This window comes from Solea solea, chromosome 5 (genome assembly GCF_958295425.1).
Source record: "Solea solea chromosome 5, fSolSol10.1, whole genome shotgun sequence".
Lineage (NCBI taxonomy): Eukaryota > Metazoa > Chordata > Actinopteri > Pleuronectiformes > Soleidae > Solea > Solea solea.
The window spans coordinates 4683602-4702496 of NC_081138.1; the positions used below are offsets into that span (position 1 = coordinate 4683602).

An 18895-nucleotide genomic window follows, 5' to 3' on the forward strand; every position below is an offset into this window, starting at 1 on the left:
TCACAGACTAGAAAAGGCCCCCATGCGCCCCCCACTCTCACAAATTGACAGTGGTACAAAGGTTGGACTAAAGTAAAACATATTTTGGTTCTCATGTAAAGAATCTCACAGCTAACTATGCTTTTTTTTACAACAACAATAATAATAATAATAATAATAATAATAATGATAATGATAAAAATGATTGATGGACCCTGTTAGACATATCACATAACTATCACATAATACCCAGTGTTATTTGGCTCCAGGGCCCCACTAAAATAACATAGGGCGCGGCACAGCACGGCACGACTCTACACCGTTTGGTTCATTTTCCGTTACCATAGTAGCTCCTCAACATGGGCAGAGTCATCATAGGGCCCCCTGGGCCAGGGCCTGGTTCAGTGATCCATCCTTGGTCATACTTAATTATTCACATATTCATACACTGTTTGTGTGCAGAAAATATGGTGTAGGAACTCGGGGATGATGTCACTCTGAGGCACCAAGACAGGTTCATTGGCCTTCCTTTCTATCTAAAACTAACACATACAATGGCCTCCCACAAAAAAAAATGAGGCGCCTGTTTCAACGTGTTATAAACATGAATTACAGTATATAAAAAATCATATAACTGGCAGAGCTCGACACTAAGTGTCTGGATCTCTGCTCAGTTTCAGTACATGTCTGTGTGGCTCTGTCGTCACATGTGTCTAAACTCAATGAATAAAACATATACGATAGCAATAGACGGGGGCAAAAGATACAACTGTGGGAAGTGCAGCACCTTCTGATCCCTCATGGCACCAGGCCGGACAGGAGAGTGTAAATAAAGGGAAGCGATGGTCCATAAATCTTTGTTTGTAGGTGTTTTCTGTCCATGAGCGTTATCGTGCCAATAAAGTAGACTGAGATATCAGACACAAGTGAGTGTGATTTGAAAAGAGGATAAACCTAATTGTTTTTGGCTGGATCATTTAACTACACTTCCTGCACCTTAGCGCCCTCATATGGTTTGTAGTGGTAATAAAAGGTTGCCTAGGTGATGGCAGAGGGCCGGAAGAAAGTGATACCTGAATGTCACATCCAAACAGTTATTTCCATTTGAGTTCAGGTTTTTTTTATTTGTTTGTTTAAGTTACAAAAATTAATGTTTTAAAATATGCAAACTGTCTCAGCCAGTGTGTGTGTAGCTCTGTGTGCCGTTGCAGTGGACAGAGGGATTAATCTTTTTTGGGGAATTAATTTAAAAATTATAAAAAGTTGTGGAGAACTTGTAAACATTTATTTTTTTCTAAGATATCGTAGGAAGCTCTTTGTCAGAAGATCTAACCTCAATAGATACTGTAAATTGTCAAAAATATTCAAAACGCCAACCAATGTTTGGATTCTTGATTTTATTGAAGCCAGGGGTCTGATAAACATTTTCCTTATCTTTGTCAGCGTAAGAAGCTAGAATCCACATGGCAGCTTAGAGGCTACAGAGTTGTGTTAACAATACAATCAAACCTCCAAATTAGTTCAGGACACAAAAATGCAGCCGGCCATGTGTTTACAATATACAACGATATCCTGAATACAAAAGTACTGGAAGCAGAAGCTCGTAGTGTCATAAAGACGCTGACTGTCGAATAGTGGTCGAAGGCAATTTAGTAAGGACGCGAGGAGCCAGTCGCTTTTTCAACTGACGCCGCCTTTGAGTATAAAAGTTACAACATGTGATCATTATTCAATGTTGGAAACAACATCCAATCTTCACGAAGAGCAAGTGCAACTGTGAAACCAAGCAGCATGAGAGCGCGCCGTTCCGCTCAGCTCGGCCACTAATTTTAAGTGTAGTCATACGGTTGCCTCAGGATAAATCAGCACTTTAAGTAGTTTGACATTTCAAAATTCTTGTGAACACAAAAAAAGTGTTTATGGGCAAAACCATATTTAAAAACAACTCCATGCTGGGTGTAAACAAACAAAGGGGATGTTTCACGGACAAAAACCCTGTGGATATGTATTTGGTTTATCTACTTCAAGATGAAAACATACAAACATTCCTAAAGAATTGATATTAGACATACAATATCTTACTAATTATTCCATAATCAACCGCAAGGGGCCCACGTTATAATTTAAGCAGCAAATGCAGACAAACAATGCAGCTTTACGGTGGAGATTAACTTCTAAGGTCGTGGTTAATCTAAAAAAAGAAAAAGAAAAGAAAAGCCAGGCAAAACAAAAAGACAAATATGCATCCTGTATCTTGAACTGTAGCAACAAGGAATTGATACAAGTGTCCCTGGAAAAGTGCTTCATTGAACATGTGGAGGAGCTGCTGCTCCTGGCTGTTCTGAAAATGTGCTTCATCGATTTCGGCAACAGATCCTCAGGTGCATATTCCACCCAGTTGCAAAAATAATAATAAAAAAAAACAAAAACCAAGAGGTTCAGTTTTCATCTAAAGTAAATCTATAAGTTGTGTAGCATCACTTTTTTTGACAAAAATCAAAGATGCAGACTGTACATGAATATTGTTTCGTGGTTATTCCCTTACAGAATAAGCGTTAAACTTAATTATTGTGTATTTCTATACCAGTTTGGACAAAACTTTTTTTTTTTACTTTCAAAATCCCAGATGTATGGCATTTTCATGGGGGGGTTTTCGTAGAAAACAGTTTAGGCAAGTCTGAAATGTGGAATGCAAGAGCTCCATGCAAGATTTGTACAAAACAAAATGGCCACCAGTTAATCTCATGGATGACTAACAATAAAATAAAATAAAATAAAATAAAATAAAGAAAATCAGGTTTCTAATATGCATCTTTGGTTCCATGTCCCAATTCACTCCAGTTGTGCTATTTTGTTATTTTAAATAACAGACAGCTGCTCTCCTCCATTAATCCACATGAAGTACAGATGTATAGCATCCATAGGATTAAGTGGGGCCTTGCACACAGACCCAAAAATGATAACGTACACAATTTCTATAAGATCATGATGCCATGTGACCATAAATATTACAGATTGTTTGATACGGTTAAAGTATAATGTATTTACTTTAAAAAAAAAAAAAAAAATTTATGAAAGGAATTGACATAAGACAACTGTAAGCAACTCTTTAAAGACACAAATGAATTAGGAGCATTTCTGTGAAGGCAGGGCGCCCGGTGCGGCTAACGGCTAGCTGTACATTAAAGGCAACGGTCGTCGTTCTAAGAGAGAAGCGAACAAAAGAAAAAAAAAAATCTGTTGGGACGCGAGGGACGTTTCTACCAAACACTTCATGTAGAAACTGGGAATGTTTTTTTTAACCGACATGCAGAGTACAGTGTGAATAAAACATGTGAAACCAAAGACAGGCAGAGTGCTGTCACACACTGAACAATACAAGATATCATTTGATCAAACCACAGTAAGTAATTGTATGCGTTTTTGGCTGCAAAGCAAATGGTTTCAACCACAGCAATTGTTCATCGGTGGGGAAGGAGGAGGGGGGGGGAACCACAGTTCCATCGTGTGGTTTTCTTCTTAATATCAGCAGCCTGTACAGTTTATATGAAGGCATTTAAACTATTGCTCTATTGAGTTCTATCAACTAGGCAACAGAAATGTTGTTTCTGGAGAACTAAAAAAAAAAAAAAAAGGCGACCACAGGCTTGTTGTACATTACCAAAAATGTAAAATGCAATAAATTATTTTGGATGACAACACAAAATGGACGAAAACCTTTGAACCGGTGGTGCTACAGTGCCTTTCCTCTTCCGTAGACAAGCACCTCTACTATGACACAAACAGCTAACTGTGCGAGGCACTTAGGCGGTATAGTAGGAAAGATGCTGCCCAACCCCCTCTGCAAATATACACATCTGTAGTTAAAGAAGAGATTCTGTGTCGGCCTCTAAAGCCTGTTCAATCCCAACCAGTCGAATTAAGTCAAAGAAACTGTCTCCTGAATTAGGACAGAATTTCATTCTATACAAAATCAAAAGTTGACCTGAATACATTGGTTTTTATATTTACAGAATCCTTCAGGGTGACAAGGACAAATGTGACGTGTTGTCAGCTTTGTGGTGTTGTCATATTAGTGACGTCAGTGGCATTTTGGGATGTTTTCTGGATCTGATGAATGGTGGTCAAAAAAAAAAGAAAAAAGGAGGCGCTTTTGTATAAATATCAGTATCATATGCAACATTTTTTTTATACACACTACATACTTTTGCGAGTTTTATTAAGTACTTATTTTTTCAATTATATATATATATATATATATATATATATATATATATATATATATATATATATATATATATATATATATATATATATATATATATATATATATATATATATATATATATATATATATATATATATATATATGTAGTTTAAATAGCTTTCCAATCACAACCGAATTCCTTCCATGAGACAGGCTGAACCAGAGGCTACAGGTCCAGTGTGTTTCCCCTCTTTTAACCCATGAGAAGAGCGTGTTTTGACCCCGACAAAGTGGAGTTCCTACAGCCCAGCAGGTCAGACTGGCTGCCCGGGAGTGTGCGCACATTTCCTTAAACACAAAATAACATTGACACTGGAAGAGAGGAGGGGGAAATAAAGCCAAGCCTTCAGCACTTATCTTAACACCTCTCTCTCTCACTCACCAGAAGCATCTAAAAAAAAAAACGTGTTTCGGTGAAACCGCTGCTCACTGATATAGACATTGGGAATTTGGTCAATTTTTTTTTCTCAAGCTGACGTGTACATGTATTTTTCCAGAGTATTAATGCAGTGGACGATGCAGTCTTTTTTTTTCTCCAATTTGTGTTGCTTCACGCTTCGTTCTCTGTCGGCGGCGGCGGTACGTTGTTAGCTGAAACCACGGGGTCCTGCTTGCGAGTCATCCTGTCCAACTCTGCCTGGACATCAGTCAAACCCGGCTTCTGCCCTTGGGAAAACGGGAGACAAAAGGCCAAAAGTAATCTCCTGTAGCTTCTGTGTGCGTTTACAAATTGCAGTTTTGTGCGGCCAGCAGAGTGGATTGATGGGGGTTGGACGGAGATGCGGTCCCATGCCGGAGTTTAATGGCTCACCGCCAAAGTTAACACACATGCAAAACTCATCATCAGACAAAAGGGATCATGTGCACATGCATTACTCTTTCAGCTGGGAGTCACAGAGATGTTAACGCTGCACAGCTCTGGAACAAAAAGTGCATGTCAGTGTTTCCTTTAACAGCTTTTCACGGAGAACATTCAGCAGTATTTGACTTTGTTACATTTACCTGATATAACAAAGTAAATGCTGGAGCTGAATTAAAAAAAAAAAAATAAATGACATGCAAAACAGCTGGAGTTACAGAAATAAAACACATTAGTTGAGCAAGTGAGATGTGACGGGACATGGAGTGAGCCATATTAGTTTGATGAGGGCATGTATGGTTGGAGGTTTGGTGCATACAGGCCTGTCACAGGTTTCCCCAGATGACAGAGGTTTGCTCAAGGAGAACAACTTTTCTTTTTGTTTTAACCTTCGTTGTCAGGCTGCAGAGATAAAACTCCAGACAGGGAATATGGTCCACAGCCTCAAACAACAAGACCCTGCGTCTAACTCCTCTGGTGTTTAAAGTGCGCAAACTGTTGTCGTCATTAGCACTGCTGTGAAACGGCTAAACTCTGGGGAAGAAGGTGTGAGAATACGGAGGCTGTTATTGCTCAGATTAGAGGCGGGAGTTTCTTACCTGTTTTCTTGGCAGACCCTTGCACTCCAGCTCCCACTGCTCCACTTCCTGGACTTCCCGGGGACCCAGTCTTTTTACTCAACAGACTGTTGAAGAAGTTAGCCAGCACTCCCTCATTGGCAGCCCCCGCTGAAGGAGAAACAGAGAAACAGGCCATGTTAATGTAAAAAGAAAAGCCTCCACATATGATGTGCATCAGGCAAGTTACGTTTGGTTAAACTGCCTTTAGCGAGCTTATGGCACACATTCACCGTGGCATCGTTTCAATAAGATTATGCAACATTTATTTCAAACCAGAGATGCATTCATTTTTTATTTGCCAAGATCTTGAATTAATAATACGAGAGCTGGGCTGGGTTAAGGTTAAGGTGTGGACTGTGTGGTGGGAAAAATGGTAACTCATGCTTCCCAAACCATTCTTTCACAATGTGAGCATGATAAATCCTAGCATACGACAAAAAAAAACATTTATCTTAGTGAAGAATCCTTCCTAAAACTTTAGTGTACATCCAAAATAATCTGGTCACGCAGTTTTACATTCTTCACTTTATTCACACACACACGCACACACACACACACCTGTGGTGAATCTTGTGGAAAATTTCTCTTCCCACTACTCCCTCCCCGTGTCCCACAATCATCCATAAATGATCCATGATAAATAGATCATGACTATGCAGGACCAACTCAATGAACCTCTTTTGGAACTCTCAATGACAGAAGAATGGAGAAGACTGGCCAACAGGGAAAAAAGGGGGGAATTCACCGATTGTGAAATCCCTTGAAGGCCACTGTGTAATTCAGGACATATATTTAGTCGGCTGACCGGACGTTCGGGCATTAACATTGTTGAACGTAGACCTCACCAAGTTAAACACATTAAATCAAAGTCATCTGACAGGCTACAGCCTCTTTCCTTTAAAAAGATGATTTCAAACCTATTGTTCAAGAAGTTTAATGGAGACGGGAAACGGCAGCAATACTTCAGGACAGGAGAAACCTAGTAAAAGGTGTTCAACATGTGGTGTGGTTACTGACTGTGTGCTGTGTGATGGGAAATATTTGTGTGCACCAACATCCTCCACCTCTAAAGTCTAGTCTTTGAAAAGAACTTAACTACTTCACAATATGCAACAGTTAAAAGCCATGACTACAGTAAACATGGGACTTTCCGGTCATGTGCATGACCAGGAAATAAATGGGAGTTACCGCTAAATCCGTCCCGCCCAAAAAAGAAAAAATAAACTTCAGGGTGGAGTTTGCACCTGCTCGTGGCTCTAGTGTTTTATTTCAATCCAGCAGTTGAGATGTTTTGATTTCACTTCTCTTCCAGCAGTTGAGATGTTTTGATTTCACTTCTCTTCCAGCAGTTGAGATGTTTTGATTTCACTTCTCTTCCTGGAGCTTCTCTCTTTATAGCAGCATAACTTGACTTCCTTCACGTTTACTGTTGCATGTGGCCGCCCAGCATTTCATTAATTCCAACACAATTTCATAATTATCTGTTCATTTTGAACACTACTGCTCAAGAGCAGCCAGCATAGAAGGTGTGCTGTGAATTATTTGAGTGGTTGCCACTTGGGGGCAGTATTGCAGCACTTTCCTTCATCTATGTAACAGTGGTAAAATCAAACATGACTGGAAACAATTGTTTTAAACAGTCTTCTTTGCAGGGGTGCAGGCGTTTATTTGGAAATTTGAATTATGAATTCAGTAGAAAACACTGTAACAATCTAAAGAGCACAAGATGTTAACTAAAGTCAGGTTCTCTTACCTTTCATGTTAGGATCGGGCTTTTTGACAGCAGCCATTGGTGAGCCGCCGGTCACCGTCTGTTGGCCAGGACGAACAGAAGGCCTTGGAGATGCTGAGGACGGTCGTCCTGGAGACTCCTGCAACACAGACGACAGTGCAAGACTGTGACCACAAACAAATGGCATAGTTTGTGTGTACAGTAGAAAAAGTGATACAGTCCAGGGAAGAAAGTAATAAATCTATAGATTACTGAGGAACATTAAGACACTTACGGTTGCTCCTCTTGTTGGAGTGGCAGGCTGCTTTGCTAATAAAGACTGGAAAGAACAAAAGTTATTCAGCCATAGATTCGCAACATCAGATTTCTATGTACACAAACATTAAAATAAAACTTTTCCTTGAAAAGGAAATTCATACAGACAATTTATACAATTTTGAACCCCCCCCCCCCCTTTTAAAACCTTAAATGTACATGGATAAAATAAAAAGGGAAGTAGTTGCATTTAAATAAAAGAAGCTGTTTTACCCCCTTAGTTTCTTAAAAACAGAACGTTAAGGCAACAGTAGTTGTGGAATTTTTAGACCAAACCTTTGTGAAGTTTCTCCAAATCCGATTTTAGAGTCACGATTCGATTCTCAATCTTTTTCAGATGGATCTGCCATTTTCAGACTTAAGTTTAGTCTAGGATCATTATTAAAATGTCTTTAAGTCCCATTTCAATTGTCTACATGATGTCATGAGTGATATAATGTCCATAATTTGTTTTATTTGCAATAATAATGTATTAACAATGTGACTGTAACAATAACCAGTAAATGCTTAAACCCAGGGTTTTCAAACACCAAATATGGTCACATGTCTGATGCTACAAACATGCGCGAGTTGACTTTACTCATAACAAAGCTTGCACACCGCGTTTTTCTAGTCAGCGGTTTTCGAGTTCGGTCGATATGTTGTCCAAATCAGCATCTGCCATGGTTACCATTAGTTGGCAGCAGCTTCTGGTTAGCGGGAAGACCTAAAGTGTAGTCGTATTACCCCCTGTGGCACACCTGCAGGCCGTCACACTGGGGGCGTGGTTAAATCCTTGATTCTACCTTTGCTTTTGAAGGTTGAGATTATGACTGTTTTGATCAATATTCGATTTACAATTGAGTTCTTGACACCCCTATAAAATACTTTATATAAAAAACAATTCTGGCGAACCGAACGAAACCCATTGGAGGGCCAACTTTGGCCCACAAGCCCTACTTTAGACAGTCATGTTAAAGACACATCACAATCACATGATCATAAACTTCAAATTAGTTTTACCACAAAGATACCCTTTTAGAATCCCCAGCTAAATTGCTATTCATTCAATTTAAGACAAGCCGTTTTTTAAATGACATTATATTTGAAATTAAATATGGAAGCTTGCCTTTAAATCTCACCGACTAGAGAAAGAAAACATGAAATATGCGGGAAAGACAGACACGTACCTGCTGCTTCATCAGGAATACCTGCTCATCCTCTGCGTTTATTTCTTTCTCATGAACCAGCTGGAGAAAAGAGCAAAAGCAGAGAGCCAAGAATGTGAGGTCTTAATGGTAATCTCATGAATACTTATGCAATACATTTGGATTTTGAAGTCTTTGCATTGTTATACCTTCCGAACTGGAGGCTTTGTGATAAAATCTTCAAAAGGATCTTCAGGTCTGACCGTTGTGAGGTTTTCATGCAAAATCCCAATTTTCTTCTCATTATCCCATCCAGATGGACTGAAATACAGAAATTAACTGTTAATTACAGTACAACTATGCAAACATTAATTTAATTACATACTACATGAAGTATAAAAACAAATCTCTTGCTTGACATACATGAAAACTGCATCCTTCTCCACCACTAAGGCAGGTGTGGTGAACTGGAAGTCATAAATCTTATGTACTATATATTTGTAAAGCAGATCCAGGTTCTTCTCTTCTTTGACTGATGTATAGAGCAGGCCAGCTCCATCTGTTATTATCCGTTAAGGCAGAAATAATCAGGCACGATTAAAGGCGGAACAAGCTGAAAATGCAGAGCACTCACCCGTAAAATAATCTATAAAGTATACATGTACAAGCTATAATGCATTGAAAGGATACACTGTAAGCAAAATCGTCTGATGTTGGACTGGATGAAATCAAAGTGCTCCTCTCTGTAGTCGTGCTCCTTCTCTAGTACGCTGACAGCATCACACTGGGGAATTAAATATTTAGAGGGGAGAGAAATTCATTGTAATGAAAATTAAAATGTCAGTATTCACAAATGAACATTCTACAAATTAATGATTTTGTTGTGCATTGCAATAAACAGTTTTTACTCCCAATTAGAGAGTTCACCTTGACGCATCACATTGATAGTAGTCAAGAAACATTAAAAGACGAGCACTTAATACATTATTATACGAGAACTCAATCCCTGTTAAGTGCATTTTTACAAGACTATTCATGGATCATATATGTGGTAGTTCCTGTTATTCATATTGTGCCATGATGCCACTTATACACAGAATCCATATGCTGACATTTGGGTGCAGACAGTCTCCAGAGTTTGTTGTACTAATAAGACAAATACAGCAGGATATTGTCTGTGTGAAAAGTGTTCACAAGGAGGAGGAGGAGGAGGATCTCTGGAATTTGAGTAAGTGGGTGGTATCTAGCTAAAGCATATAGGAGACAGGACACTCGTCCATTCACTCCCTTTGGATTCTCCTCACATGAGGCCAACTAAGACATTATATGAGGGAATGTCCCCAACATGTGCCCTCAAACCATCTCTGAATGTGTTCTTTTTGTGGTCAGATTCAAACACATTCAGGACACATTTGGTGTGTTCAGACCAGGACCAAATCGGTTCAGAGGCACCACAAACACATCGACCATTTTCTAGTCACAGCAAGGCTGCACTGCTGTTTGCCTGAAGGACTAAGAAGCACATAAAATGGTAGCTTTTTATTTGCAGATACTGCATCAGCCTCACTCATCATAACATTGAAGTAAGAGCAAAGAATAGCATAAACAAATCAATGTGGAGTGTGCAGACACTGTATATGTCAGAGTCAGAGTACAAATATACTAACCAAGGAGGGCTATTCAGCTACTAGAGATGTAAATCTTTGTGAATTTTCCTCCAACTTGAATAGGCAGCAATCTCCTCAATCATGGCATTAAATAACCAAAAGAAACCTTGTGAAAGGTTGAACTTTGACTGTTTGGAACACAAATATTGAATACCCAATTCATTCTTGAGTTCAAGTGAATCACTTATCAATTTTAAACAAATTGCCAAGACATCTATGAAGAGATTTCATGTTAATGTGAATGTATTCTCAAATTGGCCAGACTTAACTCCACAACACTCTACATAAAACCATCCTGATTGGTGCTATGCCCAGGATGACTAGTGTTACTGTTGTTCTGGTGAATTGCAATTAGAGGAAGCTGTAAACCCCGAGGACACGATCAAGCAAGCAATTGGTGGGAAGTAGTTGATATGATAATTATATTAATGAAAACAAAATGGTCAAAGCTGCATTTGCAATTGCTTTATGAAAAGGATTTGAAATTGTACTGCACTGTATTGTTACACTGAAAACAATTCAATTAGATTTACTTGGCATCAACATTTTGGCTCATGTATTATGAAGTCACAGAAAGAACCTAAAAACACAACCGCAATACATACAACACACAAAAAAAAAACAGACTCTGTACTGTACTTGACTTCAACCATCAGCATATGTAGGAATTACTAACCTTTGTGCAAACTATTAGCACTGGAATGCCCAGATTGTATGTGAGTGTGTTGTCCCCCAATGGCAGCACAACGGCCTCGTCTTCCCCTGCTGTTGGAGCCCGTCGCTGTGGAGAGGATATGGTGGCATCCTCTGGTTCTGTGTACTCCTGGAACGCTTTCACCACTGGTGGAAAAAAACAAAACACAAAGTCAGACCAGTAAGCCTCTTACCTGAGATGTTTAAACCTGTGTGAAAAATCAATCATTTAGATGATGATTGATGAAAGCGCTGTTTGAAGTTTAAAAAAAGTAAGTAATCCAGGTCTGCCTTTCCCACGGATACCAATCAAAGCTGGAGCTGATAAAAAGCTGGGAGTGAACGCCAATATAAACACATTTCCACTGATAAAAAAGACATTTAAACAAATTATTTGACCAGTGGGAATTGTGCATTAGTGACAGTACAGCTTTTAAACCCAATATGAATTGAATATTTTTTAACAGGCCAGGTCAAAGGCTTAAAAAAAACCTCATAAAACCCCATTTTTTATGAATATATTAAAGGGAGAGCTAATCGTGCATCTGCGGCTACAAGAGTCATGAAGATCTGCACCTCTGCCTGGTATCAAATAAAAATACTTTTTTTTGTCCAACTGGTTTGCAGAGTTGAATTTTCCTGCTCTATTTCAGCCATTCTGACATGCCTCAATAGGGCGTTGATACACACAAACACACTTGCAGCAAAAAACAACACTCAATACCTTTGTAGGTGTCTTTGATAAAGCTATGGAGCTACTACTTGTAGCTTTTGCAACACCGATGCAGAACTTTGAACACATTTTTTTCTCCCAACAAAGTCTGAAAGATAAATATACGACATCCTGCACTTTTATTTTGTTCTGCCACAGCTTTCCAGACATTTATGAAGCTGTGGTGGGAAGATGGTGGTGGTGGTAGTGGTGATGAGGGGGTTATATGCAGGAAGCTTTGGCCTACTTCCTCAGGAGCTTCAGGAATGCAAGAGGGGGACAGCCCACAAAAGCAGATAGACTTGCCGTTTAGAGACAAATCCTTTACTTTTAGACACAAGTTTTAGTTATATAGGCAGAGAAATGGTGTTACACACAATCCAAAGTGGAGGCATGAATATATAGAGTTTAAAACACTGATTATATTGTGTGAGCATCTCTGGACTTTCAGCCTTTGTCAGCTGTGATTGGCTGCAGTGACCCGCGACCCACATGTGACAGGATAAAGCTGTAGATAATGACAATGGACGGATGAATTAAATATGACATCTGAATCTAGATTTATAAAGATCTTAATGACTGCTTAAAAAACAATGTGACTTAATTCTTTCCAGTCCAGAGACATTAAGTCTTGGTGGGACATGACACAGCACATGCCGTTGAGATTTATTGGGGGAAAACACAGTCAAACTTGACTATGTTTTCTTATATTTGTAGACTCCATTGAGAATGTCTTACAACAAAAACCTTTTCTGTAAAGTGAATTATTCTAAGGAATGCTTTCAGTAACTTATGAAGGTCTGTTACTTGAAAACCTCACTATGTGATTTACCTCTTACAGAATGTGACTGTGTAATGCAGAGCAGATATTTTGGATGGCGTCACACTTTTGAATACAAAGTGAAAGAGACAGAGAGGCAGACTTTGCCCCACAAGACTTATCTGTTCCAGAAAAAGGTGAGGCCAAAATGCATCACAACACATTACCACAGTTAACTCGAGCTTATTAAATTATATATACACTGCACTTAAAGTACTCAAACTGACAAAATTATATTCTCCAGTGGGTTCCTGATCACATGAATAATAATTTCTACAAGGATGCCAGTGAAAGCCTACGTTCATGTTTAGCTACAAATTATTCTTTTTCTGGCCCAAAAACAACAAATGTGGCCTCAGTGGCTATCGACAGCCGTCAGGTAAACAGAGAGACTTCCAGTCAAAACAAATACCTAAAATGTTTCCCAACAGACCATTTCAAAATAATGTATTTTTAAAATAAACCCCCTCATCACTTCCAGAAAAGACAGTGTGGTCTTGGTAGTAGTGGGCCGAATCCATAATTTGACTTGAGTCAACTCGGCAGCCAATCTACTTCAGTTACAGCAGCAGAGCACCCGTCAGCATGTCCGGCCCACTGACTGACTCAGTTTACGTCGCTTCCTTTCGCCGACACTGCTGCTGTGGAAGGGGTGGGAACCATGATGCAAGATGACTGCAAGACTCACTGGACAAAACACACTTCCAGGCCAATGCTCAGCCTGCCCCACTCAGTCACACTCAAATACACACACAGACAGACAGACAGACAGACAGACTCATATCCACAAATAGATAATCTGACTAAGTGTCACCAAAGTGTTGGTGGCATTACATGATCATGCCTGCACTGATAGACAGTGGGTGGGGTTACAAGGTTAAGAAGGGACACAAGTGAAATCTGACAATCAGATGTTGAGCCTCACAACTTGTACAGAAAAAAAAAAAAATCTTCTCTACAGACAAACACTGCAAGTGCAGATTCATAAATTAATAAATATTTCAGTTAGTGCATATAACCACAATCCACTAAATACAAACTCTAGACAGTATTTTGCTCCTTGTGTTTTGTTTAAACCAATAAAAATCATGCTTAACTAACACACATTTGAACACAGCCAGTAAAGCAAACTGCAAATCTGGACTCATAAATCATTAAAAAACAGTTTTAGCTTTAGTCATCACTTGGCTTACAGCCTCCCTTCCCATTTCTTTTTCACATTTGCCTGCACATGTGATTGCTTGTTGCCACTTGTCACAGCATTAGCATATTATATTACACATGGAAAGACTACCAGGCCTGTTCTGTCACAATTCATCTGCAATGATTGGACATTTTTACTTCTTTGCAATCCTGTCCTTCCAGACATTGAATCAACAAGAGTGTGCAAACTTTAGAGGCAGACATGGGGCTTGTTGTAAAACCCTATAGGCTGATCTAACTCGTCTCAGGAGCAACAATCTTTCCAATCATAAAAGAACTGTTCATGAGTTAGAAAGAAGCTATTCTAAAATTACCAGGAGAACATCACACGCATTGATTTTGCAAATCTTGCCCCGAGCCAGAGCACACAGCTGAGGATCATGGGCCTCTCTGGTAATAACCAAGAAACAGCCACCAGAATGTGCAACGTTGCAGTGCTTCGCCTTTGGTAGCACTGCAGCGATCAATCTCTCATTTTTCCCCTCAGCAGCCACTCAGCAAGGCGTATTCTCATGTAATTAAACTAATGAAACAAGTCACTATAACACAAGTATATCATACAGTAATTCTTGTAAATACATTTAGAGAAGCCTGCAAATATTGAAAATACTACACACTGAACCCATTTTATTGTCTACTTGTATTCATTATGTGATTAACTGTCCAATCATGAATAAGTAATCACTACTGTGATAACTCAGGCTAGATTAATTAACTTGAGATGGATATTAACCCAGAGACTGTGTTCAAGTCAGCAGTGTGGTAAGTATTGCAGCTGAAACACACAAAAAACGCAAGGTCTCAAGCAAATCCAGTTGCCAACTGCAGATCTTTTTTGCATCAATCCATTGTTAAACTTAAAATCAAGATCAAATACACTGTGGAAGGATTTCTCTCTCTCTTTGCTCTGATTGTTTTGTTTGTTTTGTGTCTACTTCTATTTATGTTTGTTAAGACATGTGCTCTAGCAAATAGATGCAGGACAAATTTTAGACATTTGCTTAACAATAAGCATATTTATCCATCTATAAAGACTGTACACAATCACATTAGAGGCATGTAAGGGTTCAAGTCGACTGTGACAGCTTTGTCCTCAGGAAAGCCAGTGAGGTCAAAGTAAATTAAAACAATCTAAATGGAAATGTAACATTTTCTCTTTAAAAGCAGTATATGCATCAATGGGCAGGGACTAAAATTGTGTGCGTCATTTCAATGCCATCCACAATACAAAACACATATGGGCTGACAAAGTCAACTATGACTTACTTTGTTGCTCCATTTCTCTCATTTTCTCACGAGGGATCTTGAGCTTGTCCACATGGTCACGTAGCACACTGGCCCACTTCTGTAGTGACTCCATGACGGTCCAGGGCCGTGACATGTCCGCAACAAATAGAGCTAGACTGTCAGGTAAGGACTGTGCTGAAACAGCAAACTTAAGTAGGCCTTTGTGGTATATGTCCCCATCCAGGATCCACACATTGCAGCGAGTAAGGTCTGCAAAAGGACAAGCAAAATAATCACATACATGCAACACAAAGATATTTTTTTAAAGATAGTAGTTAACCAACAGTAAAGGGTACAGCAGATAGACTCACCATCTCGATCCTCATCTTGAACATTTATGTACAGATATTCCAGTCCCCTCCCTTTCTTGTTGTGATCAGTTCCTTGAAGTTTGGCCATAAGTGATGTCTTCCCTGATCCATGGTCACCTGCAAAATGTGTTATTCATCAGTTTAGACAGTACTTGGACTTGTGTCTCTTAAAATAAGCACATGTAGACTTAACCTTTCCCCTTCAAAAACAAGTCAAGTTCAATTTTCTCATGGTGTTTTTCTTTTCCAGGCGACAATGTGTCGCAAATCTTTCCTATTAAAAGTTATCAAAGTTCTCACATTTATGGAAGCCACACCCAAAAAGCATGACCTCATCCAAGACCAGTATGTATTTTAATGTTGTATATTTCATACATGCATGCATTCTGTTCAACAGCAGGGATAGTGAAGCATCTAAAAAGGTGTGGACTGTGATTTTGCAGTCTGTTGGCTCTTCACGCCCTCAGGGGTTGACTAGCACAAGTGCATTGAAAAAAAATCATACATAAATATATCAATACATACCGAATACCAGGATATTTTTTCCTGGTGGCAACTTTGAACTCGATCTAGTTGAAACTTCACTCAATATTGAGGACCTATAAAAAAACAACACATATATTGTTAAACAAATAGGCATAAAAAGAAAGACATGTGACTGACAGCTCCTGAGCACAGAACATACTGGTTAGTTGCTACCATAACACAAACCTCTCGGCTTGACTTACACAGCAATTACTTGTAATCTTAGATATTATTCCGCTTTGAGCTGGCCCAGTGATGAGACACGGTAAAAAAAAAAAAACAGGAAATGATAAGTCATGTCCACTCGGAGTACTTAAAGCTAGATTACATACTAGATCAATGCAACGTGTCAAGATAAAGCACCATAACAGTAAGACACGTACTTTATAAGGGCACACTACAACCATCTTTACGTTTCTTCATACTTCTTATTCAGATTTGATACAAGCCACACAATATTATTGTTGTTCCTGTTAGCTTGCTCCATCTACAGAAAGGAGAAACCCGGTTGTCTGGACATTGTCAAAGCCCCAGTTACTGTGAATGGCTCTGTCAGACGTGACTGCCAATTCGGCAACACTCACTTTGAGTCTATGAAGTCTATGGAAACAACTAACAATGTTCCGTTACCTCTAGAGTAACTAAATCAGCAAATCCACAGTTATCTGACGTTAGCACAGCAGCTAACACAAGTAATGCTAACACACTGGCCGCCCAGTTTCCCTCAGTGCTAATGTTACGGCTAGCTACTGGGGCCGGTGTTTGATAGGGACCGACCGGCAGTGACAAAGCAGAACCGTGGCTGCCGTGCTCTGCCATGAAAGGCCTCAGCTAGCGTGGAGTAGTTTAGGGAAAAGCAGAACTTGCCAAAGGTTTTGTCCTTCTTCGTCTTCGTTGTTGTCGTTGCCTGGCCCGGCTGCGCCCGAGAGCTGTTTCTCCAAAACGGGAGCCATCTTCTCTTTCTACAACCACAAAGGCAAGGCCCTGCTTGGCCACCGCTAGCACCGCCCTCACTCTTAGAGTAGCCAAGGGTGCGTTGCATTTGTTGACCGGTACGTCGCGCCGAACCATGACTTATGGAATGGTTTGATAGAAATACAATAAATAAACAAACAATTATTGTTTATGTAGCGTTATGCAATAATAGTAACATAAACATACGAAGAGTATTGGCGGCATTAGACGTTTTCTTGTTGTTTAAGCATGTTTTCATAGAACAATCGAACAGTACCCTGGACACGTGCCAATAAATGATGTCATCTTTAACAGCTGATGCCTATGTAATAATAGTTAATAAAGCACTTTTCAGGACACGTTATAAACATACAGAGTAAAATATATATGTATTTTTTTTAAATAACATAAGATAGATATAATATAACAATTGAGTAATGCTGAATGTGGAATGTTTTTGCATGAAAAGCGCAGGTGTAACTGATCACATTCATCATGGCTCTGTTCAGTTAATGTAAGTCAGCACATTGGGACAGTAAACCAGCATGCACCCAGAAACTGAGGAAGCTTAATGGAACACAGCCTTCATTTATTTGATTATTAACACCTGTGATTTTTGCTAGTGCAACCTGTCAAAATGGCTGATGTGCGAAGGGCTAAGTACATGCAAACCTCTAAAAAACATGTTTTTAAAGGGAATTTAAAAGAGAATAAACACCTGTTTGAGTTTGTGTCATGGATTCCCAGCCTGTTAAACGCATACTGTGAGGGTTTCCATAGATACAGTGGAACACAATTGTCACTGACTCACTGACTGGCAATAATAACAGCTGTACACCTGACATTACTTTATCTTGCACAGAAAGGTAACACTGTTTGGTATTTCAATACCCAATATGGTATTTTAATGGAAATAATAATAGGATATAATAGGACATCAACAGCCTCATTTGTCTCAGTGGTGATATATAGTCAATAAAGTGAATATTACAGATTCCCTGTTTGATATACACATAAAAGTCCTGTGGTTTTGTTTTGTATAAATACATGTAAATCCATTATTATATTATTCTGTAAGAAAACTCCAGTAGATGGTGCTGTTCCTGGCTGAAAAGTGAACAGGAAGAGAATTATCCCCCCCCCCCTCCTCACCCATTTAAACCAAACATTCATTTTGACAAAATTAAATTTTAATTAACCTCAGAAATAAAATTTTGGAAAAATAGGATATTACATTTATACAATAACAATTTATTTTAATCTATGGGCAGTTAAAATAGTAGAGTGACTCCATGTGGTCATGAAACTTCTCACTGCAGACATTACACTGATAAAGGCAGCATTCCTCGTAGATAAACTCCTCCCATTGCTCTGGTATTATTTATACATTGAATGTACAATGAAAACTCTCTGTTATCCACTTTAGAATCATGAAATATTGGAATGTAACCGTACCAAAGTGAACATTATTTACATATTAGCCGACACAGTTTTTAATCACATTACCTGTGCATTTCAGTTGGTATCACGCTCATTTTGTAACACTATAACTTACATCACTGGCCACTTTAATAGGTACAAATCTGCCAATCACATGACAGCAAGTCATTCAGTTCAAACTGAGCCTCAGAAATGAAGAAGAAAGGTGATTTAATTGACTTTTATTGTGGCATGGTTGTTAGTCTTTCAGAAACGGCCGATATACCGGGGTTTTCCAGCTCAATTCCAGTTAAAGAATGGTCCAAAAAAGAGAAAATCCCCAGCGAGCCACAGTTCTCTGGAAGAAAATGCCTTGTTGTTGATGATGAGAAAGGCCAGAGGCTG

At 39.1% G+C, this 18895-nt stretch overlaps 1 protein-coding gene across 2 annotated transcripts; it reads right to left on the reverse strand.

Annotated features, from left to right (window-relative positions):
* Positions 1-4768: 4768 nt before the first annotated feature.
* dync1li2 (dynein, cytoplasmic 1, light intermediate chain 2) lies at positions 4769-17159 on the reverse strand. Of its 2 annotated transcripts, none has more exons than XM_058630294.1 (13): positions 16985-17159; positions 16118-16191; positions 15593-15709; positions 15261-15491; positions 11243-11406; positions 9590-9683; positions 9323-9458; positions 9109-9220; positions 8942-9001; positions 7732-7776; positions 7479-7596; positions 5705-5833; positions 4769-4912 (listed from the first exon to the last, which is right to left on the reverse strand). In XM_058630294.1, the coding sequence occupies exons 1-13, from the start codon at positions 17068-17070 to the stop codon at positions 4797-4799; spliced, it is 1482 nt and encodes a 493-aa protein (XP_058486277.1). In that variant the 5' UTR covers positions 17071-17159; the 3' UTR covers positions 4769-4796. The 2 variants fall into 2 exon arrangements, with proteins under 2 accessions (XP_058486277.1, XP_058486278.1); XM_058630295.1 differs by having other exon boundaries at positions 4769-4907; positions 16985-17157.
* Between the last annotated feature and the right edge of the window lie 1736 nt (positions 17160-18895).